General features: G+C 35.0%; 1 protein-coding gene across 1 annotated transcript in view; it reads left to right on the forward strand.

Annotated features, from left to right (window-relative positions):
- The window catches only part of LOC121375283, a 42,990-nt gene extending 16,560 nt beyond the window's left edge, over nucleotides 1-26,430 (forward strand). Inside the window, exons 2-7 of the mRNA XM_041502659.1 lie at nucleotides 4,341-4,487; nucleotides 16,040-16,313; nucleotides 17,338-17,431; nucleotides 19,281-19,442; nucleotides 20,317-20,404; nucleotides 21,591-26,430. Of these exons, the coding sequence (XP_041358593.1) occupies nucleotides 16,161-16,313; nucleotides 17,338-17,431; nucleotides 19,281-19,442; nucleotides 20,317-20,404; nucleotides 21,591-21,969 (876 nt within the window). The 5' untranslated portion in view covers nucleotides 4,341-4,487; nucleotides 16,040-16,160 and the 3' untranslated portion in view covers nucleotides 21,970-26,430. The remainder of the gene's footprint in view (nucleotides 1-4,340; nucleotides 4,488-16,039; nucleotides 16,314-17,337; nucleotides 17,432-19,280; nucleotides 19,443-20,316; nucleotides 20,405-21,590) is intronic.

Raw genomic sequence — 26,430 nt, forward strand, 5'->3', positions numbered from 1 at the left:
AATTACTTAAAAAGCCACAGTTGTACTGGGGTATCTATAGCCACAGATGACATAGCAACAATCTCGGAAACCATTCTTTATTTTCTATGCTTATTATATGCCGACGATACTGCGCTTCTCACAACAAACGCCTTCGATTTACAACAATCCCTTAATGCCTTTTCACAATATTGCAATAAATGGAAACTTAAAGTTAACGTAAACAAAACTAAAATAATAATTTTTAATGGTACTGCTACTGACTACAAGAAGGTATTTACATTAGGAAACCAAACACTCGATAACGTAAAAGAGTACAAATATTTAGGGTTAACTTTTACCAAATTAAATAGGTTTAAAATCACCAAAAAACTGCTAACACAAAAGGCGACAAAAGCAATGTACTTTATCCTATCAAAATCTAAAGACAATAACTTTTCAGTTGAATGTAAATTAAAATTATTTGATTCAATGGTTGTCCCGATTCTTTTATATGGATGTGAAATATGGGGCCATGAAAATATTGATATTATTGAAGCTATTCATATTAAATTTTTAAAACACATCCTACCAGTAAGGAAAGGAACCCCACTATTCATGATATACGGTGAACTTGGAAGAAAACCCCTTAAATTAATTATCCAACAAAGGATGATAAGTATCTGGGCCCGAATTGTTTCTGGAAAACAAACAAAAACATCCTTCTTATTGTATAAACTAATGTTACACGACTCTAACATATCTGGATATAATTATAAGTGGATAAAACACGTGGAAAATATATTTAACCAACTAGGTATGACCAGTATTTGGATTTCACAAAACTGTTCATCTATACCACTACTTATTCATCACGTTAAATTAAGACAAAACGATCAGTACCTACAACAATGGAATAGCGACATAGCTTCATCATCAAGGGGTAAAATGTACACCACATTTAAAGAACACCTAACATTAGAAAAATATATTATAAAATTACCACAAATATCCTGGACTACGTTACTCAAATTTAGAACATCAAACCATTACTTACCAATCGAAACAGGACGATGGAACAACACCCCAGTAGAAAGCAGACTATGTACACTATGTAATAAAAATGACATCGGAGACGAATTTCACTATCTACTAACATGCTCTTTCTTTAATAACTCCCGATTTTTTTTGTTAAAGCCATATTATTATAACAAACCCAATATGCTGAAATTTAAACAACTAATGACAAATGACAAAATAAGTCTTCTAAAAAAAGTTGTGCATATTAATAAAAGAAATTACGGATAAATTCGGTAAACCTTAAAACGAATTGTCTTCCAAGCTTATGCTGTCTTATTCCGACTACTACTATCCGTGTTTGCATATATATATATATATATATATATATATATATATATATATATATATATATATATATATATATATATATATATATATATATATGTGTGTGTGTATATGTATATGTATATGTATATGTATATGTAGAGATGGATAGATAGATAGATTATTACTATTAGAAATATATTTCATTTTGTATTATTATTATTATTAGAAATTTTTGTTTTGATATTGTACATGTAAATTTTCTCCTGTAAACCCCATCTTATCACTGTCATATAATTATTGTTAATGTACCTCATATGCCGCTGAATAGCGGCCTGGGTGAAATAAAGTTCTGTTCTGTTCTGTTCTGTTCTGTTCTGCAGATGGCCAGGTGTCCTTTGTTGGACCAGGAATTCCTCATTAAAATTAATAAAAACATGTCTTGCCCAATCATACAGGTTGTTAAGTTTAAATGACTGTTAATCTGCTGTTGGTAAACAAAAAAGTGAAAGTGACCTGCAGGTACGTATGCGGGACATTGTGAAGGGGCCTAGACTGTGATAAGTAATGTTTAGAGAACACTTCTCCGTACAATGTTTTGTTTTTAAATTGCTTAAATCAGGAGCAGTTCAACGAAGCCGCCTCTCCACCCCCATCCCATACTCTTTCTTGACCAGGCTGCAACATGCAAGGACCAAATTTTAAAACTGCATTTTCTAGAAATGACGATTTGTAATGTTCATTAGTATTGTCTGCTACATTCAAGAATGTGGCACAATAATGAATTTATTTTTAAAATGATCAAAGAAAACATTTTCGCTAGCGATTGCTTAACAGATGGTTACAGTAAATGTCTTTGTGACTCTGGCCCCGGGTCACCAATAGATTAGGTGTATTAACGTTTTAATAAACCTTGTATATTAGATCTTAAAAGTTACATAGTAGGTTTCCTACAGGGTGGCTGTCTGCCACTTTTTAGGGTGTATAACAATATAATGTGTATACAAAATGTTCATTGTCCATTTAAGTTAACTAACAGGAGTATTCATCAATGGCTTAAAAAATTTGCCTTTTAAGAGATTAACCACAAATATTTTCAAAATAATACATTTCGTTTTAGCTGAACATACTTGGCTCACGGAATAAACAAATGTTACCTGGGCTAACAAATGACATCTTATTTACTGTGTAACTGGATGGAATTTTATAACAAGATATATTTTTAAAAACTTTAAATAAAGATGCATCATCATGTTTGCTCTCTTTACATAAATAACAATAACAATGAAATAAAATAAAATAAACAAATAAACCTACATATTAATCGATACCATACATCATTGTTGCGTATATAATAACTCGATAATGTGAAACCTGCGCAGTGGCTTACCAAAGAATCCTTTACCTAAAAACTGATATTTTACGTGAAGTAAACATCAGCTATCCATTAAAATAACCCAGTTATATCTATAGGCGTCGGGTGTACTTCATTCATTTTCCTCAACTATGAAACAGCTAGGTGTCTAGAATATATATAAGCACTACCCTTCATCAGTTCAAATTAAAATTAATCACTGTCCTACATAATGGTATTGAAACATGTGTGGCCTTGCCATTGAATGATTGTACATGTATGTTGTCTGCTGCTACCCTAACTTGCACTTTCCCACTTTATTATTAACTGTCCATATATAGATACATTTTAGTTCAGCTTCTTAATGTAAGTCCCAGACTTAATTTTAGATAAACTGTTATCTTCTCCAAGATTATCTTTTTTTTTCTTTTTTTTTGTATTTATGCTTGGACCTTAAATACAGAAATACCTCGTGGGCCTACACTTCTTTTCTGGTATGATAGCTTTTTCTTGACCACCAGTTGAATACATAATATGTACATATATACAATACAGACACTTTGGTCACTAAAAATTTACCTTAACCTGATAGAAAAGGTTGAAATATGATAAGGATAAAAATAATCAGTAAATACAAGGTTTTCATAACAGATAAACAGTGGTTATCAAATACGTGTTTTACTTATTTGACATTTTCCATACTTTCCATTGCCAGGACATGTACGAGGTTTTGACAACAAAAAGATAATAGATTTATGCTTCTGAAAGAATAAAAATGAAAATCGTCAAAACTGCACTTACGAGGTTTTCTTAGTTCAGCGACGATATATCATTAAAAAAGAAAATATTTACATTGTATGGAATGTGACGAAACTATCTAATATAAAATGTGATAATAATTATCAATATAATAAAGAGTATATAATAAACATTAACTGTAACATATAAATAAATATTTTTTCCACCTGTCTGAGGCTTTATTTTAGCCGTATATAGGCACTCGTTTAGTCATGTATAATACAAGTATTCAAATATATTATTGGGTCACACTACAATGATATTTGTTGGAGTAAACTAAACCTGAATACTCTTTATTCTAAGTTTTGTTCAAAATATATTTTTTTTATTGTATTCACTGTAAGACATTTGTAGAGGAATCATTTCCATTTGTAAAGTTTCCTTTCTTGGTTCATAATATTGGTTCGATATTTTTGCTGTATCAAAAATGTTTATAAAAAAATAAGAATTAAATACCCAAAGCACTGGATAATATTTAATTTTATTGGAGTGTTTATGGCCCGTTAGTTTGAGTTTGAAGTGGAGGACAAAACCATAACTCTTTACTGATGTTCCGATATTATAGTGGAGTAGTAGACGTTTCATAAGTAGGTCAACGACAAATGATCACTGTGGTTGGTTGACCTCGTTGTGAAACGTCTACTAGTCCACCAAGACCTTCAGTTTTGTGAATGGTTTGTGGAAATAAAGGATATAGGACCACTTTAAGATTAGTAATCATTTCGATATTATTGTTGGCAGGACGAGTAGCAACAATGGCGCATATATTTAGCCGAACGAACAGTGAACACTCTAGGATATAAATTAACATTTAAAATTATTGGAACAAAAACAACAAAGAAATAAATAAAGAAATAATCAAATAAATGGTTTTCTCACGTTTCAGAAGGCGAACCTCTAGAATGTACCTTCGAGGCTGGATTCTGTGGCTGGCAAAACGCCACGTGGTCGAACGGCACCTGGAAACTTCATCGTCTTGGCACTGTTACGATTAACACTGGTCCTCAAAACGGACATACCAATGCAACGCAAAGTGAGACATTTTTATTTTCTGTTCGTATTTAAGAAGGAGTATTTTAAATTCTTACACGTCATACAGGAACAGTTAATTTTACTAAGTGTAATTACTGGCTTCGATATGTTGTTCTTGTAGTAGTAGTAGTAGTAGTAGTAGTAGTAGTAGTAGTAGTAGTAGTAGTAGTAGTAGTAGTAGTAGTAGTAGTAGTAGCAGCAGCAGTAGTAGTAGTAGTAGCAGTAGTAGTAGTAGCAGCAGTAGTAGTAGCAGCAGTAGTAGTAGTAGTAGTAGTAGTAGTAGTAGTAGTAGTAGTAGTAGTAGTAGTAGTAGCGGTTGTTGTTATTATGTTATTATTTTATTTTGTGTTTGTATTTAAGAAAAGGGGATAACAGAGCAACCACTGAAAAATGGACTGGGCTAGAGGGTTGCAGAATTAGGCGGAGACTGTCCAGTTAGTTTCTTGTCTGAGCGCTCTTACAACTCGATTCTCGTCGTATAACCCATCAGTCGTCCGTCGTAAGTCGGGAGTTGAGGAAATGACAACGCAACTGTCGAGTTCGCCAACTTTGTGCTGGTAGCTGGTAGTCTGAGACTAGCATAATATATTATTGAGACTTGAATGTTTTTGGAATGAAATAACCGGAAGTGCTGTAATAGGATATCTTCCGTAACCGTTTGCAGATTTAAAATGTCTTCGTTCAGAAATTTACCAATATCACTGTAAATTATTTTAAAAATAATTGTATCTCTTTCTACGCGTTTACCAGACTCCACATTGATTCCAAACGGCGTTTATGTATCTAATGCACGAATCCTGAAAAACACTTGTAGTCTAGGTAACCTGATGTTTGAAACTGCATACCTTTGTTTATTACTTTTTAGATAGATTCCATGCGTTTTGATTGGTCAATAGCTAATGCATACCACAAGTACGCCTTGTCATTTGCGGGAAAATACAGGATTTGCCGGGGTGTACGAAATGTCAAGTGACTTGCTCGACTGGTTGTACGAAAATACAAACTCACTGATTAAATTTGTTAAAAATCTTGAATTCATTATGAATTGGAATACCACAATTCGGTAAATTTAATTTTTACTGTTTATTTGAAAATTTCTTGAGCACGTTTGGCCCCCAAAAACGTGTTAGATTGTAGTTTTTCGCGTATTAAAAGCTAATGCTATAATATAGCATTGCGTAATCAGTTACCGTGTTAGAACTTGGGCTAATTATCGCGAACTTATTTTAAATAATAATTTGACATGCTTTTTACAGGTTCTACAAGTTAGTACAACACGACAAATATTTTTGTTCGGCTGCGGGTGTTTAATTTTGTTTTCCCGATATGATTACAACATAATCATAAACGTTTAAAGGTCAACATTTATCAAAAACGTAATTCACTATTGTTTGGTATCTACGTATACCTTTTACAATATATATGAAGTATCAATAAAATTTAAAAATTTAAAATTACCCGTTTTTAACATATTCGCAATAAAAAGTCGCGTTTTTTCCCATCTGCAACAGCTTGTTCTGAATGTGCACGTAAAGCCCTATGACCTGACCTGACCTGCAGCCTTTCAAACATTTTACTGGGAAGGTGGAACACGTGTATTTTTAAAACGCGAAAATTTTATTATATTGAATTGTATGGATGGAATATTCTTTTGGAGACAGTTTTCAAATGTAAAATATGGTGAACCATTGTTTAGTGTATGGATGTATCAAAGCAGCAGTTTTTTCCGAACTTTAAACAAACCGACAATCACAGGGTTTGCATGGAAGTGGTTCTTAAACAGAACCCGTGCGTGATGGAAAGGACTATCACGATGGGATAGGATCTGCAGTGACCACTTCATCCCTGGGGATTACGACAATTATTTAAGGTGGTCGATAAATTTGACACCTATTTTTTTTATTAATTTTTGTTTTAATTATTATTTTATTTTTAAACATATCTGTACAAAACCTGTATTCCCACCGGCACATGTTCTACGATTGCGCATGATACAACAAACAAGAAACCACGACGAACACGAGCTAAACTAGAGATCAAAAGGGCGGGGGGGGGGGGGGGGGGGGGAGAGGAGGCGGCAGTGTAAAACAATCTAATTAAAATTAGCTCCACTATTACATGTGGATCTAAAGACAGCCAGTTGGAGCTCATGTCCACCAATCAAAACCTTACTTGCAGAATCCTGCCAGTGATTTAAAACTAACAACACTGCGTAGTCCCCAATGTCCAGGTAACATTTCGTCTGTAAATAATAATTTAAATATTGACCAATCACACTTCGCCTTTTATAACGTTATTTGGGAGCATACAAATTCTAAAAATATCGGGCGAGTCTATTTTAGTGGACGCAGTACAGCGAACCATACCAATACGTACGGGGTGGGTTATCAGTCTTCAATTTTACATTAAAAATTATTTATTTATTTATAAAAATAAAAAAAAACTAAATCAGTCTTCAGTTTTACATTACAAATTATTTATTTTACAAAATAAAACATGTTTTAAGGCATTCGTAATTCACACGAAACATGTCGTATACCCTCAGGATAATTCGGAATGTTTTCAAATTATTTTTAAATCACTGGCAGGATTCTGCAAGTAAGGTTTTGATTGGTGGACATGAGCTCCAACTGGCTGTCTTTAGATCCACATGTAATAGTGGAGCTAATTTTAATTAGATTGCAGTGTAAAATAGAGTGGTACGACTCTTCTTTCAAATTCAGTTGAGGACATTTTCACATATACAACAAATGTAACCGACAAAAGTGGCTCTTTGAAATGTGTTAGGACATGCGCCGTCACTGCAGTGGCTTAGGGAGGGGGCCTACGGGAACCCACCCCCACCCCCATCAAACTGTTTTTAAAAAGTAATACATTTTATAAAATCATATATACACATGTATATACATAGTGTGGGTTCCTCCCCTCCCCCATCCCAATATAAAATCCTGTCTACTCCAGTGGAGGGTACCAAGCCTAGAACGATAAAAAAAATATGGGGCTTGTATTTCATAAATAAATACGAACATTTTGTGCGTGCGTGCGTGCGCGTGTATATATATATATATATATATATATACACACACACACACACGCGCGCGCACGCACACACACACATACACATATATATACACATACGCACACGCACACACACAATGGAAATTGTCCAAACCGGCATCTATCTAAACCGGCATTCTGTGTAAACCGGCAGTTTTAAAGTCTCGTTCAGCTATCGTTAATTTATTAGGAAACAAAAAATCTGTCGACACCAGATGCCTTCTATTCCGGACATCGGATGCAAATTCAAGAACAAAAGAACCTTTCATGTAGTAATTAGCTGTGTTTACTCCGACGCGCGATCATACCTACTGTCTGCCAGTGGTCACCTTTTAACAATGACGGCAGGTCCCCTGTAATTAGGACACCACAGAAAGTGTTATGAAATAATCGCGCTTCTTTGAAAACAATGAACAACACCCGTAGTAACGGGTGTAGGTAGCAAGATAAATCGTATTATTATTTGTATGTGTTCATACCTGTATTGCATCATACCGATCTGTCTAAGACAATAAATTCAGATCCCTATTTTATGTGATATTAATCAACAAAATAATGTTATTTATTCTGCTTGTTGTTTTAAATGCGTTCTGATCTGAACACATATTTTAATATCCCACTTTCAAAAGTCAGGACTGAACTTAGGTAGGTAGGTAACTAGGTTAACGTGCTTATACTCCATTTCCTCACCAATTGAGGTACCATTAGAGTAGATGTACAAATGTGTTAAGACAAAATGTCCAAAGTAGCGTGAATCAGCTGGTCTGGTCACAGGTCTGATGCGGGTCAAATCGACTGAGCAGTGAATTTTTCCCCCACGCGTTTTCAAAAAGTCACTTTATTAATAACTGGGATGGTATTTTTGAGTTTTTTTTTTTTAATACTGTAATGTTTATGTATTTGTTTTATATACTGTGTATTAATAATGTGCCATGATTGTAGACCTTTAAAACACGCAAGATAATAAGGCGCTAAGAGTTGTCTCCCTTTTCGAAACAGGGTTTGAAATGATTTCAGAGTAAAACCACTCAGAATCCTTGTTGACACTTTTAATACCCAAACAGCTAACAGAAAGCAGTAATACCTTGCAATATATTTTGAGGAATTTGATGTAATGTTATGTTATTAAACTCAAACTCGAAATGTGTGTGTACTTTATTTAAAACGTTTGACTGTTAGTGTAATTTTAGTTTAATTATAAAACAAAGATCTAAAAGGTAATAAATTCGTTACGCGGTTTTTTTTTATAGGCCCTCAAAAATCTGTATTTCATTTGGCTGCGCCTCAGGAAATACAGATTTTGGAGGGGCATACAATCCCGTACGCCTGTTTAAAAAAACGCGTAACTAATAATATATACACATACATACATACATACATACATACATACATACATATACACATACACACACATATATATAATATATTATTTTTATTCCTAATATATAATATTGACGATACCGAAACACACGAGGGAAATAATCTCTTTATCATATAAACTTGAGCTTAATACAAACTGTTTTTGTAAACAGTATACACAACTTTAATTCCAGTCAGCTATTACGCGATATTCAAATGACGTAAGAATATGTGACGCGGATTCCTTTTGAATGGAAATTACGTCAAATGTGAATGACGTCATTTTGGATATACTTACATAATAATAAACTAGTGCTTAACGTTTTTTAAATTATTATTTTCTGAACCCTGGACAGCGTGCAGTATAAAGTTGCTATTGAAATGTTTTTGTTCGATGACTATGAGTACATACGTCAGTTGTGAAGTGTCACCGTACCCTAGTAAGTTTGCTTAAATGTCAATAAACGTAGTGTCGTGACCTCAATTAATTTACATCTAATTTGCAAAGTTATCAAATTCTGACAGTATGTGATCTGAAAACTATCACATACTTTGATTACACTGGATATACTAAAACAATATATATATATATATATATATATATATATATATATATATATATATATATATATATATATATATATCGGGTTGACTATTACATTCATAGATATTGTGTGTGTTTGTTTGTTTGTTTGTGTGTGTGGGGTTTTTTTTAAAAACAATATTTATTCATTTGAAATAAATCAAATGGATCGGCAAACAGGTTGTAGGCCTATGTAAATGCCTTTCCACGATATAATTTGACATAATACATTAATTGAAATAAATGATGAACATGAAAGATAACATTACATAAATAACATTTCAGCCATTGCATACAAACTACAAATACTTTGTTTGATATAGAAGTCGCATTCGTAAATATACATGAGCTACGTGTGCAAACCATATATAATACAAATTTTAAGCGAAACATGCAAATGGTGCACCAGACTAATATAATAATAATAATATATATATACTAGGTAATGTATAATTATAAAGTGAATCGCTTTGTTAAAGTAATAAAATTGTGCACAGATTGTACTATCTTTAGGTTCAATTCAGAAGGATAATCCTTATTTCCAAAAAGCACTGCTTTAATGTCGAACCTCTGTTATAAAAGAACATGGATGGGCGAATATGATCATACAAAGGACAACAGAGCCGAAAGTGAACTGTATCTTCAAAAGGATGGCCACAACGACAATAAGGATTATCATAAATGTGTCTTAAAAATCTGTGGGCATTTAGATCACTGCAATCTAAACGGAGTCTACAATGTATAATTTGGTTTGAGTGTGATCCAAAATCTAAAAAGTATTTATGTGGTGTTTGTTTTAGTGGAAATATTGCCTTTTTAAATTTTTTAAAAGAGTTTAAATTTCTAATATTAATATCGAGGCCATTCCAATCCCGAACAGCTGACGGCAAAAATGATTTCTTATATAGTTCTGTTCTAGCACGAATGTTTTTCAATTCATCAGCATTTCGAAGCGGATAATTCCTCACTGTCATTACTCATGGGGGCACTAATGTTGATAAATAATTAGGAGTCATACCTTCAATCATTTTATAAAAAGTACATGTTTTGTGGAATTTACGACGTTGGACTAAAGGAAAACCGGTAAATCCTGTTTCATTATAGATTTTATTGTGGTTAGTGCCCCTAACAGCACCACAAACTGTTCGAAGAGCATCCAGTTGAAATTGTTCCAATATATTTGCTTGACCTTCGGTACAATTATCCCATATATAGTCACAATAATCGAACAACGGTAGAATATATGATTTATAAAGCATTTCTAGGGTTTTCCTATTTAAACGATACTTTAGGCTACGGAAACAATTTATCATTGGGCTAATTTTTTTAACCACTTGTTCAATATGACAATGCCACTGCCCATCATTCTGAAATGTTAGACCAAGATGTTTGTAGTTTTTAACCTATTTTATTTTGGAATCACTTAAGTACAAATCTATTTGGGTATGGGTATGAATTTTTCTTGAGAAGGTAATAGATTCTGTTTTACCAGGTGCGAACTTAACCTGCCACTTGTCTGCCCAGTCTGATATCAAGCACAAGTCTGCGTTTATCATACGATATCCCAAAGCATAATCATCATCTAAAGTAATAAAAAGAGAAGTATCATCGGCAAATAATCTAATATTACAACTAATATTATCAACAATATCGTTGATATAAACCAAAAACAGGAGAGGTCCTAATACCGATCCCTGTGGTACCCCAGCCAATACGGATTTATTATCAGATGTACACCCAATGATCACCGTTTTTTGCTTACGATTTTCTAAATAACTCTTAAACCACAGGATGAGTTTTCCACTTATTCCATTTGTCTGTAATTTATACAATAAACCTTTGTGCCAAACGCGATCGAAGGCTTTGCTAATATCGCAAAATACTGCCTTGACCTCTTTCCCATCATCCATTGCTTTAGAGATATAATTATAAAGGTCTGTCAACTGATAAGCTGTGGAATCACCAGGTCTAAAACCAGACTGCAAATAAGATATTATTTCATTATCAAGAAAGAAATTTGAAATATATTTCATAACGCATGTTTCAAATACTTTAGATAAACAGCTTGTTAAGGCCACTGGCCTGTAATTACTGCACAGATGAATACTACCTTTCTTATGGATGGGAACGATGAGTGACTGCTTCCAAATAGTGGGAAATATAGAATAAGACAGAGACAAGTTAAATAATTTCGTCAACGGGTTGGCTAAATATTTTCCAATTTTCTTAATAATTTTGTTATTAATTAGATCAGGACCACTGGCTTTTCTTACATTTAGAGATAACAACACATCTTCGACTTCTTTTTCCTGTAATCTTATTTCTTTCAGTTGATTAATGATCTTATGTTGATTCATTGGTACGTCTTGGTCTGGTTTATCAACTCTGGCTTGGTTTATAAAATAATTGTTCATTACGTTTGCAATATCTTCATCACTCTCATAAAGAATACCATTGTTTTCAATAACTGGAAATGTTGATTTGGAATTATCTTTTTGTTTTATATATCGTTTGAGAACCTGCCACCATGTTTTACTCCCGTGTTCATTATTTAACAAATTATCTAGTTTCATATTATAATCATATTTAGCTTTACGGATGCTTGAAATAACTTTGTTACGCGCCTCTCTAAATAGCTCCTAATCTCGTTGTGTATTTCTAATTTTTGCCTTTGTATGTAGTCTATTTCGTTTCCGCATTAAAGTCCTAATATTACTGTTCATCCAAGGAGCATCGTTTCGTCTAATAGTAACATATTTATGTGGAATAAAATCATCACAGCAATTAATTATAGTTTTAACCATTAGCTCTGCTATAATGTTTACATCGTTACTAACAAATATATTCTCCCAGTTGAAATTTTTAATACAATTTTGCAAGCCATAAAAATCAGCCTTGTTATAATTGTAAATTTTTCTTGTATAGCATGTGCTTTGTTTCTTTTTAAACTTCAAAGTCACGTAAACAGCACAATGATCACTGCAAAATGGAGGCAGAATTCCGTGTTCTTCAACAAATTCGTGAGACGAAACAAAAACAAGATCAATGAGAGTACTAGTATTAGCAGTAATCCGTGTAGCCTCGGTAATAATTTGAGTCAGTCCATGCAATTGACATATGTTATCAATATGTGGATGGTTTTCACCTAGTAAGTCCTCATTAAAATCTCCCACAATTACAGTTTTCATCATCTTATCATTAGCAGCTGATATTGATTCAGAAATTAATTCCCAGTACGCTTTACTATAATCAGATCTATAAAAGCACCCAAGGAGTATATTTTGGTTTTTAATTCTAATATTCACCCATACAGCTTCCAGACCATTTACTTCCAAGTCCAACATATGCTTATAAAATATACATTCTTTAACATAGATAGCCACACCTCCTCCTCTAGTCAACCTATCTTTACGAACTTGGGGGGGGGGGGGGGGGGGGGGGGGGGGGGGGGTAACCAGGAATTACTATGTTATCAGCATCATCTTTATGTAGCCATGTTTCGGAAATACAAATCACATCAAAATTATTAAGTTCAGCATTAACAAAATCAATTTTATCACGGAGGCTGCAAACATTCAAGTGAACTATTGACAAACCTTTTTTTGGTCCAGGATTAGAATGCACATCCCCACAACAAAGTAATAATAATAGTACAATTCTTACGCCGGTTATCCCAAAGGTAAATAACATTAATATTAATATATAAGTATTTAGATCAACTGAATATGCACCATTTGCACGTAAGGCTAAAGCAAATTTCCCCACTCTGTCTGTACAAGTTCAGATCAATCCCCATTGCTATGAAACACAGTGTACGTCAAAATAGCACAGACAGAGAGAAGGGCTACATCTGGTAAAAGTAAGTGCGAGTCTGTAACTTGGGTTTCTACTTTAATGGTTTTAAAACACAACACATTGTAGCAAACACGTATGTACTTATTTCTAATTAGGCAAATATGTTGTTTAGTTCTAAACTGGTTTGTTTCCCTGAACATAAAGATATAACGTTCTACCTTTTTTTTTACATTTTTCTCTACTACCAACATCAGTATAATAGAGTGTAGAATGGCTGTATTGCAAAAGAATAAAAGAAAGAATAACATCGCGTAGTAACGGCTAAGAGAGGTCGAGTAAGTTTGTAACATACAACACGTAGGGTATCTATAGCTGTGTGTCTGACAGGCTGAAATAATGACACGGTGTTGGGCACGGCTAGCACGTGCTACACCAGGGGCCAAATTCATAAAAGCTTGCTAAGCCTAATTAGTCGCTGAACTGGCTTCTAACTCTAGTTTGTTGCTAAGTGTTATTCATAAAACCCTTCTAATGGTAGCAAGCTTCAAAGTTGCTTGCTAAGTCTAGAGTCGATCGGGAGTACATGTACCTCTAACTCACTAGCAAGCTGCTAAGTCACTTGTTTGTGTTACGTCGTGCAGTCAGGACCTATTAAACAGTAATTGTCTGTTTAATTGGCATATACTGATTATATAAACAACAAACAAAGGATAAACAAACATGAATGTTTTAAATTATTATACAATTACAGTGTTTGTGTGTTTTTTGAAAATTGTTACAATTTGATTAAATAGTTAATCAATGGTTTTAATTTCATTCTGTTTGATCTTTTGTTTCAACAGTTCAATTTCAAGTTTTAATTTTTGTTGCTCAAGGAGTAAGTTTGTATGCTCAATTTGAATACTGACATCCTTACGACAAGCTACATCCACCCCACCCCACCCCCACCCCACCCCCACCCCCCGTGTACTTATATATATATAATTAGTATATGTATAATTTCGATTAATTTCTATTTTAATGTACTCACCTACTACTTGTGTAATATTCATTGATATGGAACATATTTCATTTGCACCCAATTCTGTTCCGTCTAATCCCTTAAAAGGACATTCCTGAGTTTGCTGCACTTGTTATCGACTAACAGAGACGTTTTAACGATTGTAATTACATATCAAATATATTTTCCTGCATAACATATTAGTGGCTGTATATTAAACGTGTTTCTGTTCGTTCTAATATTTGTACTAGGTTAAATTTCACTTTATTTCCAAAAATAATTTTTTTTCGTACGTACGAAATTATTTGAAGAGGAATGACGTTTGGGCTTCTTAGAAAATATCGCGGTAACGACCAAAAACACATTAAATATACAGACACTGATATTCTAAACCAGAAAATATATTTAATATGTAAGTTTAATCGTAGAAATATTTTATTAGTCGGAAACATCTCACAATGCAGCGAACTCAGGAATGTCCCTTTAAAGCTTGGGGTATCCTTACATAAGTCAATTATCTTTTCATGAGCACCACTAGGGTCCTGGGGTGGTTTCCCTCCATCGGTCTGTTCCCTCGCCTTTTTCTTCTCTAAAACGTGTTCGCGGGATTCAGATTATAATTTTGAAAGTTTTTGTTTCAAATCATCGATGCTTCTCGAAACCTCTGAGAAGCGCGCGCCTTATGTGACATGTGAATCGTTTTCCATGTTGCTGGGTTGTCGTTAAACATTCATTCGTTTTCCATGCATCTTTTTTTCTTCTATTGATATTGCAATCTTTCTGGGGGACGTCGTGTGTATTCCTGGTACTTTTGCGCCAAAAATAAATTTTCAGTTTGAGAATAATTAGGCTTTCTGGGTTTTTTGTTGCTACATTTAACTCACAACTCATATAGAAAGTTCAATAAAGATGTAACTATTATCCTATCACAAAATTACCAACATTACATTTGAAATGGACATGTGTGTAAAGAAATTGACATGGTGTTGTCAAGGATTGGACCTGTGCCAATATGCTTATCAGGCAACTATGGAGCAGCATGTTTAACATGCTTTTATGAATTACATATTAGCTACCAACTCTGTAGCAATGAACTAGGCATTTAGAAGCTTGCTACCATCTAGCAAACAACTAAGTTAGATGCCTTTTATGAATTTGGCCCCAGATCGACAACTTGATTTTTAGACGTCAACTTGACCATAGTTACCTTCTCAGCAGGTGAGTGTAGAGTTGATGATATTTTGGACAGACGCATGATGTCGATATATAATGTACGAATAATAAAATACATGCAATGCAAACCTTGTCACAAAAGATCACGTGACCCTAGCTTTAATCAGTATATGGGAAATAGGCTCATCCTGTCGGTGACACGTGACCACAGCTGTCATCGTATGCCAAGTACACACCAGCTTAATAATTCTTTACACCTGTTCACACTGATTATATAACAAACTTTTACAACCACACCAACCATTAGCAACTGTGGCACATTTACTTCAATGCGTGGTTCGTTTAGTAAGTATGTCAATAATTGTCAAATACATGTAGGCCTAGTCCAAAACGAACCTTTGTGTAATAATATTAATAATAATAAACTAAAATACACTGCACCAATTTTTCTTAGCTCAAAGTAACGATAAATCAACATCTTGACAATCGCATCAACTTTAAATGTTTATGTGTATTGGTGTATGAATATCTATATAGTGTATGTATGTCTAGTTAATGTGTAAACGTATGTTTTTCTATTTGACAGACTATTACATCTACTTGGAAGTGAACGACTTCAATCAAATGGTCTTGTTGATACTGGTCGAGGTGTAGCGCTAGTCAGTCCCACGTTGAATTCAACCCGCTGTTTCCGTTTCTTCTACCACATGTACGGCACGGGAGTCGGAAAATTGACAGTAGGAGTTGTCTCCCTGGACTCACAGCAGAAGTCAGAGTTGTGGTCAAAAGTTGGAAATCAAAATAATTCCTGGCATTGTGCTGCAGTTAATATTGCAAGGCAAACAAATGGAACGTTTCAGGTGAATTTTCATAAGAGATGTTTATCTGAAAGTGAGAGTAATGCAGACTAAATTACTATTTAACAACACCAAGTGTCAAGTAGCAGGATTTAGGGGTGCGATGTAGCCCAGTGGTAAAACGTTTGCTTCATGCGCGGTTGATCCAGGATCGATCACCGTCCCTGGACCCATTGGGCCATTTCTCTTTCCGGCCAGTGCACCACAACTGGTATTTAAAAGGCCGTGGTATGTGCTATCCTGTCTATGGGATGGTGCGTATAAAAGACCCTTTGCTACTGAGACCATATGTTAAACATTACTAAATGTTTTACATCCAATAGCCGATGATTAAAAAATCAATGTGCTCTAGTGGTGTCGTTAAATAAAACAAACTTTAAAAATGGACAGGATCAGTTAATTAGTTATAGTCATGTTTATGTCAATTATTAAATAAATAGGATGCTCTAATAGCGCGCACACGCACGCACACACACACACACACTCTCTCTCTCTCTCTCTCTCTCTCTCTCTCTCTCTCTCTCTCTCTCTCTCTCTCTCTCTCTGTGTGTTGGAGCATGTGTGTGTCTTTCTGTGCGTTGTGCGTGTGCCTGAATGCGTGTGTGTGTGTGTGTGCTGGAACGTGTGTGTGTGTGTGTGTGTGTGTGTGTTGGACCGTGTGTGCGCGCGCGCGCGTCTCTGTGTGTGCGTATGTGTGTGTGCTGGAGTGTGTATGTGTGTGTATGTTTGTACGTGTGTGTGTGTGTGTGTGTGTGTGTGTGTGTGTGTGTGTGTGTGCTGGAGTGTGTTTGTGCTGGAGTGTGTGTGTGTGTGTATGTGTGCTGGAGCGTGTGTGTGTGTGTGTGTGTGTGTGTGTGTGTGTGTGTGTGTTTGTGTGTGCTGAAACGTTTGCGCGTGTGTGGGGGAGGGGTGGTGAGCTGCGTGGGCTTGTATGTACATGTAAAATCCCTTTGTAAACATTCAATGTGCATTCCATAAGACAGGCAGATCGATGACATAATACATTAAATTGTTTTGTATTCGATAGGTGTATATCGACGCAAGAACTGGAAGTGATATTCGTGGTGACATAGCTATAGATGACCTCAAATTGTACTCAACATCACTATGCATTCAATCAGGTACGTCGGACCGGAAGTGACATCCCATTGTGAAGTTCTCTCAGGTGCTGGACAAAGGATAATTGTGAATTAGTGTCACTAATCCGTTTCAAAGTCATATGTTTGTACCAAACAACGCTACCAGCATAATAATAATACAAAGCCGTACATATATTTCACAAACATAATGTGTATCTCTTCCTTTGACGACGACACAAAATACATAATAAATAGACCTATATCAGGTTCGTCAAAATTAACTCGAAATGTATTTCTACCTTAGACAAGGCAATAAAATACACAATAAATATCAGGTTCCTCAAAATTTTGAACGAGAAAATAAAATACATAATAAATAGATCTATATCAGGTTCGTCAAAATTAACTCGAAATGTATTTCTACCTTAGACAAGGCAATAAAATACACAATAAATATCAGGTTCCTCAAAATTAACTGGAAATGAATCTCTGCCTTTGACGAGAAAATAAAATACATAATAAATAGATCTATATCAGGTTCGTCAAAATGAACTCGAAATGTATTTCTACCTTAGACAAGGCAATAAAATACACAATAAATATCAGGTTCCTCAAAATTAACTGGAAATGAATCTCTGCCTTTGACGAGAAAATAAAATACATAATAAATAGATCTATATCAGGTTCGTTAAAATGAACTCGAAATGTATTTCTACCTTAGACAAGGCAATAAAATACACAATAAATATTAGGTTCCTCAAAATTAACTGGAAATGAATCTCTGCCTTTGACGAGAAAATAAAATACATAATAAATAGATCTATATCAGGTTCGTCAAAATGAACTCGAAATGTATTTCTACCTTAGACAAGGCAATAAAATACACAATAAATATCAGGTTCCTCAAAATTAACTGGAAATGAATCTCTGCCTTTGACGAGAAAATAAAATACATAATAAATAGATCTATATCAGGTTCGTTAAAATGAACTCGAAATGTATTTCTACCTTAGACAAGGCAATAAAATACACAATAAATATCAGGTTCCTCAAAATTAACTGGAAATGAATCTCTGCCTTTGACGAGAAAATAAAATACATAATAAATAGATCTATATCAGGTTCGTTAAAATGAACTCGAAATGTATTTCTACCTTAGACAAGGCAATAAAATACACAATAAATATCAGGTTCCTCAAAATTAACTGGAAATGAATCTCTGCCTTTGACGAGAAAATAAAATACATAATAAATAGATCTATATCAGGTTCGTTAAAATGAACTAGAAATGTATTTCTACCTTAGACAAGGCAATAAAATACACAATAAATATCAGGTTCCTCAAAATTAACTGGAAATGAATCTCTGCCTTTGACGAGAAAATAAAATACATAATAGATCTATATCAGGTTCGACAAAATGAACTCGAAATGTATTTCTACCTTAGACAAGGCAATAAAATACACAATAAATATCAGGTTCCTTAAAATTAACTGGAAATGAATCTCTGCCTTTGACGAGAAAATAAAATACATAATAAATATCAGGTTCCTTAAAATTAACTGGAAATGAATCTCTGCCTTTGACGAGAAAATAAAATACATAATAAATAGATCTATATCAGATTCGTCAAAATTATATCGAAATGTATCTCTGCCTTTGACAAGGACAGAAAATACACATTAAATAGACTTATTATTAGATTTGTCAATATTAATTCGAAAAAGTAAGAGGATATTTTCATTTTATTATGAAATATTTTTTAAAGTGTAAATATTATGTAAGAATATTATAATTTAATAACTAGAAGAGACTGTACTGACAGAAGATACGTTACCAAGACAGTCCCATTTAATGTTTGCACTAATAATCTTTTATAAACATTTTTTAGAATGTGATTCTTCGACTCCCACCACCTCGTCACCAGGATCAACGTCCAGTAATACACCATCAGAAACAACATCACTATCCACGAGTATTAAAACCACCACGTATATCGACAACAGTCCCAAGACAACAATCAGCAATACAGTCAGCACGACGCCAGGAATAGGTTGGTATCTCTGTCTGTGACTGGTTTTCGTGTTTACCCTTATGTCGACATTGACATAATGTATTGTAGTACATCTCATAGTATATTTATTATAGTACTTCTGTCTTGCGTACATTTCTTCTCAGTATTGTGTTCCTTTTTAAATAAAAAGTTATTTACTTTTTTTTAAATGATCTCTGTGATATATCGAACTAATTATAGTCAAAGAAACACAAACAACCTGGTATCGTTATATTACGTCAATAATACAATGCATTAGATATGGAAGGGGTAAAGTGAGACTATTATTAGCCAGTAATATCCGGTAGTATAATATAAACATGTTGGTTGTAAGATTACTACAGTTTACATTTGAAGTACAACAGTTTGACATATTTAGTGAGTGATACTGCGCTGTATTATATGTCATACCTGTGTCTGTTCTACTGGCGGCTATCTTGATCGTTACAATAGGCTGACATATTTCAGTGATTGATACTGCGCTGTATTATATGATCGCCATACCTGTGGCTGTTAAACTGGCGGCTATCGTTATCGTTACAATAGTTTGATAGTTTGATATATTTCAGTGATTGATACTTCGCGGTGTATTATATGATCGCCATACCTGTTGCTGTTAAACTGGCGGCTATCGTTATCGTTACAATAGTTTGATAGTTTGATATATTTCAGTGATTGATACTTCGCTGTATTATATGATCGCCATACCTGTGGCTGTTCTACAGGCGGCTGTCATTATCGTTACAATAGTTTGATAGTTTGACATATTTCAGTGATTGATACTTCGCTGTATTATATGATCGCCATACCTGTGGCTGTTAAACTGGCGGCTATCGTTATCGTTACAATAGTTTAATAGTTTGACATATTTCAGTGATTGATACTGCGCTGTATTATATGATCGCCATACCTGTGGCTGTTCTACTGGCGGCTATCGTTATCGGGATCGTCTGCTACTGCAGGTAGGTGGTCACAATAGTGACAAAACGAATGACTCAAACAACAAATAACTACAACAGCAATAACAAACAACAAAATCGAAACACTTCGTGTGCGTGTGTGCGTGCGTGTGTGTGTTGTATGTATGCATCATAATCAATTTGCACCATTTCTCTATACATGTACCGGCCTCGGTGGCGTCGTGGTTAGGCTATTGGTCTACAGGCTGGTAGGTACTGCGTTCGGATCCCAGTCGAGGCATGGGATTTTGAATCCAGATACCGACTCCAAACATTGAGTGAGTGTTCCGCAAGGCTCAATGGGTAGGTGTAAACCACTTGCACCGACCAGTGATCCATAACTGGTTCAACAAAGGCCATGATTTGTGCTATCCTACCTGTGGAAAGCGCAAATTAAAGATCCCTTGCTGCCTGTCGTAAAAAAGTAGCCTATGTGGCGACAGCGGGTTTCCTTTTAAAAACAGTGTCAGAATGACCATATATTTGACGTCCAATAGCCGATGATAAGATAAAAATTCAATGTGCTCTAGTGGCGTCGTTAAATAAAAACAAACTGTACATGAACTAATCACAAATTACGGGACAGACTGAAATTTTACACTACCTTTTTTCAAAAATTGTAAAACAAAAATGAGTGCCGGGAAACGTAGAATGGAGTCATGGTTACAGCACTGCGTCAACTTACAGTTCATGGTAAATGTCACAATCCATAATTGTTTGACTTTTAAAACATTGTTTTTCTTAATATAAGTCTGAAGCCTGCATGCAACTTTGTTACGTTTCATTAGGGTTGGTGGATAAATCAAATCAATACGGCATCGAATAACTATGCCATGGAAACAAACTGGGCATCATGGGCTGTATTCGAGCATTTTTGTGAAGATTAGGGCCAACCAATATGTTTAACCTAATATGCTGGATATCTGAGAAAGACAAAATAAAAAGTATTTAATTCGTATCCCAACGAGCAATTTCTGTCTTAGCGCTATTAACTCGTAAAACCATCGTAAGCCACGACGTCACTATTACGATAGTTTTACGATTTCGTAGCGCTAAGATAGCTTAGAAATTGCAAACCTGACTAATAGACCTATTTGTAAGCATTCGTTATCAGATCTGTAGTGAATGGGGTTACATATCATTTCATTCCAGTCCTCCCATCCTCATCTCTCTCTGTTTTCTTCTTTAGAAAATCCTCCACACCACCCTCGGATGACGACGCAGACAACATCAGTGAATACATGGAACTGGACGAAAGCGCCATCACGTCCGTCAAACACAACGGCCAGATCGTGTTTCCGCAGAATATCGACGGTCACGTTTACGAAGAACCTGTCTCCGGCGGTTCTAGTGGAGGCGGGTACGACTCGTCTGCCCCGCGCCTCCCAGCCAAGAGTCAGAGTATAGACGACGTGGACTACATAGACATGGACGCTGACCTGTATACAACGTCTTCATCCGCACCGCGTGTGTCAACGGCGGAGGAATCCGGCATGACCGCACCACCGCCGTGTGGTAATTTCGGATATATAACCGCCGTACATCTAGAGCAACCAAACGATCCTTAATCTCCTACCTACCCCAACCCTTTTCCTGTCCTGGACGGAGGAGCCTGCCGAGCCCGGCACCTGCGCCCAGGACAGGCGTGCGCTACAACAGCTTGTTCTGAATGTGCACGTAAAACCCTATGACCTGACATGACCTGATCATTAATTGTGTAAGTAGAAACACAACCTTTGTTCTAGAAATCGCCAAACGTTGGATTCCTGCCTGGGAAATGTTGGAGAATGTGCTTTAACGTTAACTGTACACAAGGAAGAATGCCATGATAATAATAACAATTATTGTATTAGACACAATGCCAGCTAGCTGTGATATTCCTAACTTTACGATTATGCGGTTACCTAATTTGCATAAGACAGCTCAGCAGGATGTATCCCCCACGTTGCACTCGTTTACATCTAACAAACACGATTCATGTGATATGATGTGCGATCATGTCGGCGTCTCAACAGTTGGTGACGTTTACTGTATATCAATAGCAATGCTTCCACATGAGTGGCACGGTTCATATTGGTCGCGTCCGCTCCGCACCAAAAAATCGGGTACAAGTAAAACGACCGTTATATGGCATTTTAGTACCCATTTGGCTGGGAGTTGCCGTGCTATAAATATTGTATTACACCTGTTCAAATGTATTACACGTGATTATAAACTTATTTAAGATGGTACAACCGTGTATATTTAAGGTGTTTAACATTAATAAACATAATTTAAATTCATCTTGTATGACAATGTTTAACTATGGCTAATTTTAAGCATTAAGTCTTTTAAATATATGTTTCTTAATTTAAGAAATGTGTTACAATTTAGTAAAAAGTGTATCTCTGTCTCGGTCAGGTTTAATAAAAAGTGTATATCTGTCTCGGTCAGGTTTAGTAAAAAGTGTATTTCTGTCTCGGTCAGGTTTAGTAAAAAGTGTATCTCTGTCTCGGTCAGGTTTAGTAAACAGTGTATCTCTGTCTCGGTCAGGTTTAGTAAAAAGTGTATCTCTGTCTCGGTCAGGGTTAGTAAAAAGTGTATCTCTGTCTCGGTCAGGTTTAGTAAAAAGTGTATCTCTGTCTCGGTCAGGTTTAGTAAAAAGTGTATCTCTGTCTTGGTCAGGTTTAGTAAAAAGTGTATTTCTGTCTCGGTCAGGGTTAGTAAAAAGTGTATCTTTGTCTCGGTCAGGGTTAGTAAAAAGTGTATCTCTGTCTCGGTCAGGTTTAGTAAAAAGTGTATCTCTGTCTCGGTCAGGTTTAGTAAAAAGTGTATCTCTGTCTCGGTCAGGTTTAGTAAAAAGTGTATCTCTGTCTCGGTCAGGTTTAGTAAAAAGTGTATCTCTGTCTTGGTCAGGTTTAGTAAAAAGTGTATTTCTGTCTCGGTCAGGGTTAGTAAAAAGTGTATCTCTGTCTCGGTCAGGGTTAGTAAAAAGTGTATCTCTGTCTCGGTCAGGTTTAGTAAAAAGTGTATCTCTGTCTCGGTCAGGTTTAGTAAAAAGTGTATCTCTGTCTCGGTCAGGTTTAGTAAAAAGTGTATCTCTGTCTTGGTCAGGTTTAGTAAAAAGTGTATTTCTGTCTCGGTCAGGTTTAGTAAAAAGTGTATCTCTGTCTCGGTCAGGTTTAGTAAAAAGTATATCTCTGTCTTGGTCAGGTTTAGTAAAAAGTATATCTCTGTCTTGGTCAGGTTTAGTAAAAAGTGTATCTCTGTCTTGGTCAGGTTTAGTAAAAAGTGTATCTCTGTCTCGGTCAGGTTTAGTAAAAAGTGTATTTCTGTCTCGGTCAGGTTTAGTAAAAAGTGTATCTCTGTCTCGGTCAGGTTTAGTAAAAAGTGTATCTCTGTCTCGGTCAGGTTTAGTAAAAAGTGTATCTCTGTCTCGGTCAGGTTTAGTAAAAACTGTATCTCTGTCTTGGTCAGGTTTAGTAAAAAGTGTATCTCTGTCTTGGTCAGGTTTAGTAAAAAGTATATCTCTGTCTCGGTCAGGTTTAGTAAAGTGTATCTCTGTCTTGGTCAGGTTTAGTAAAAAGTATATCTCTGTCTTGGTCAGGTTTAGTAAAAAGTGTATCTCTGTCTTGGTCAGGTTTAGTAAAAAGTGTATTTCTGTCTCGGTCAGGTTTAGTAAAAAGTGTATTTCTGTCTCGGTCAGGTTTAGTAAAAATTGTATCTCTGTCTCGGTCAGGTTTAGTAAAAGTGTATCTCTGTCTCGGTCAGGTTTAGTAAAAAGTGTATCTCTGTCTCGGTCAGGTTTAGTAAAAAGTGTATCTCTGTCTTGGTCAGGTTTAGTAAAAAGTGTATTTCTGTCTCGGTCAGGTTTAGTAAAAAGTGTATCTCTGTCTTGGTCAGGTTTAGTAAAAAGTATATCTCTGTCTCGGTCAGGTTTAGTAAAGTGTATCTCTGTCTTGGTCAGGTTTAGTAAAAAGTATATCTCTGTCTCGGTCAGGTTTAGTAAAGTGTATTTCTGTCTCGGTCAGGTTTAGAAAAATGGGGCAGTAGATTTGATCTCTTGGAATTGCGGGATTTTTATATGTTCCAGTTTCAATATTTAAATTGTGTGAGCTTGTTCTTAGTTTTGTAATTGCAGAACGTTTATTTTGGGTGGGTAGCAAGTCTTGTAAAAGTATTATTATATTTTCAACTTTGTAATTGGTGCCAGTTGTATGTAAAATATTTTGTTTTCAAATTGTTTTTGATAGTATTATTTAATATTGTCATCAAATATATTTTTGTTAAGTTAAGATTAATGTTCATGTGTTTTGGTAGCTTCAAAAGATTGCCATACAACGATTTACCATCATTCATATACATGTAGTTATTTCCATTAGACATAAAAGATTGCCATACAACGATTTACCATCATTCATATACATGTGGTTATTTCCATTAGACATAAAAGATTGCCATACGACGATTTACCATCATTCATATACATGTAGTTATTTCCATTAGACATAAAAGATTGCCATACGACGATTTACCATCATTCATATACATGTAGTTATTTCCATTAGACATAAAAGCTTCTCTTAACAGAATTCTATTATATGGAAGTTATTCAAGTCCATGTTCATATCTAAACATGAATTTTGTAATTGACGTCACGACCGGATTACACCCAGCTTTAAATCAACACTACATCTTTTCATGCACTCCTAGCATGTATTTTAAATATTTTACATGTACTGTTTCGAAAGGAGTGTTATCATTGAAAAATAATTTTCATAATCAGATATTCCAAATTTCACTTGATAAGTTAAAATCGAAAATATCGTGGCGTCAAAGAGCTTCAAAAAGGTATTATCTGGAAATTCTTAAAATTCCTTTAATTTTGATCTTAAAGAAAACGTAGCTTTTAATGGATTTATACTAAAATTTTCTTATGCTAATTTTAGGTTTCCAGAATAATGTAATATACACCCTAGATATTGAAATCAGTCTGTGACCAATAATATAGTGTTGTTATATTTGAAAAATGATTGAAATTTCTCCTAAATACCTTTTTTTATTAAAAATCTCAACATTAGTTTTTTAAGTATTTACTTCTAACTTCCATCTAGTACAATTTTAACTTAATTCATGTAGACAGGTCTGGGGATCTTCGGGAGTTTTTGATATCAACATTAAACTATCCATGTTTATTAAACAGTTGAGATAAATCATTGGGTCTGAAACTTGCTTGAAACCGATTAAAAACGTTTCTGGAATCCAGATAATTAATAAAATGATTTTCCTAGACAACTGGAAATGCCTATGTCTGTACAATTGTTGCAATTGTTTGGATCTCCCCTTTATACTAGATAATCTTATTCGCGTGTTTTTGTATGAAATTCGTTGCAGAAACGTGTTTCAGGAATTTCATACAGCGCGCACTTTCATACAATCAGCAGGGTAGTACATACCAAGGGCTTTGATATACCAGTTTTGGTGCATTGGCTGGAACAAGAAATAGCTCAGTGTCTCCACCAACGAGGATTTATCCCAGACTGATCGCGTATCAGGCGAGCGGTTTACCATTGGGCTACGTCCCGCCGCTAAATCGGTTATTAAGTCAAATCCTAGGGGAGCACTACTTTGTATAAACAAATCAAACACTATACAAATTAAACCCTGAGATGTGTATGCTATTTTCTGGAGTAAAACAAGTGAGATTCCCGGGGGGATACTGTCCCGACTGCTCCCCCCCCCCCCCCCCGGATGGTACGGCCCTGTGCACTAGTGGTGTCAGTAATCAAAACAAAGTTTTTGTTGATGTTCGATGTTTGTAATTAGCGTGTATGTTCAATCATCATTAAGTATTATATGTTTTTATTTTTACTGTATGTATTTGTTGACCTATTTCGTTATTGTTGACTTTTCCATATAATGTATATAATAGGTTTTGTTATTTAAATCGTCGGACAGTGACAAACAAGCAATATCTTTTGATGTTTTAATAGATCCTTGTTTTTCAGAGAAGTGAGTTTTTGTAATAATAAATATAGAATATCAGGTTA

The sequence above is a fragment of the Gigantopelta aegis genome, chromosome 6 (genome assembly GCF_016097555.1).
Source record: "Gigantopelta aegis isolate Gae_Host chromosome 6, Gae_host_genome, whole genome shotgun sequence".
In the NCBI taxonomy this organism is placed as follows: Eukaryota; Metazoa; Mollusca; class Gastropoda; order Neomphalida; family Peltospiridae; genus Gigantopelta; species Gigantopelta aegis.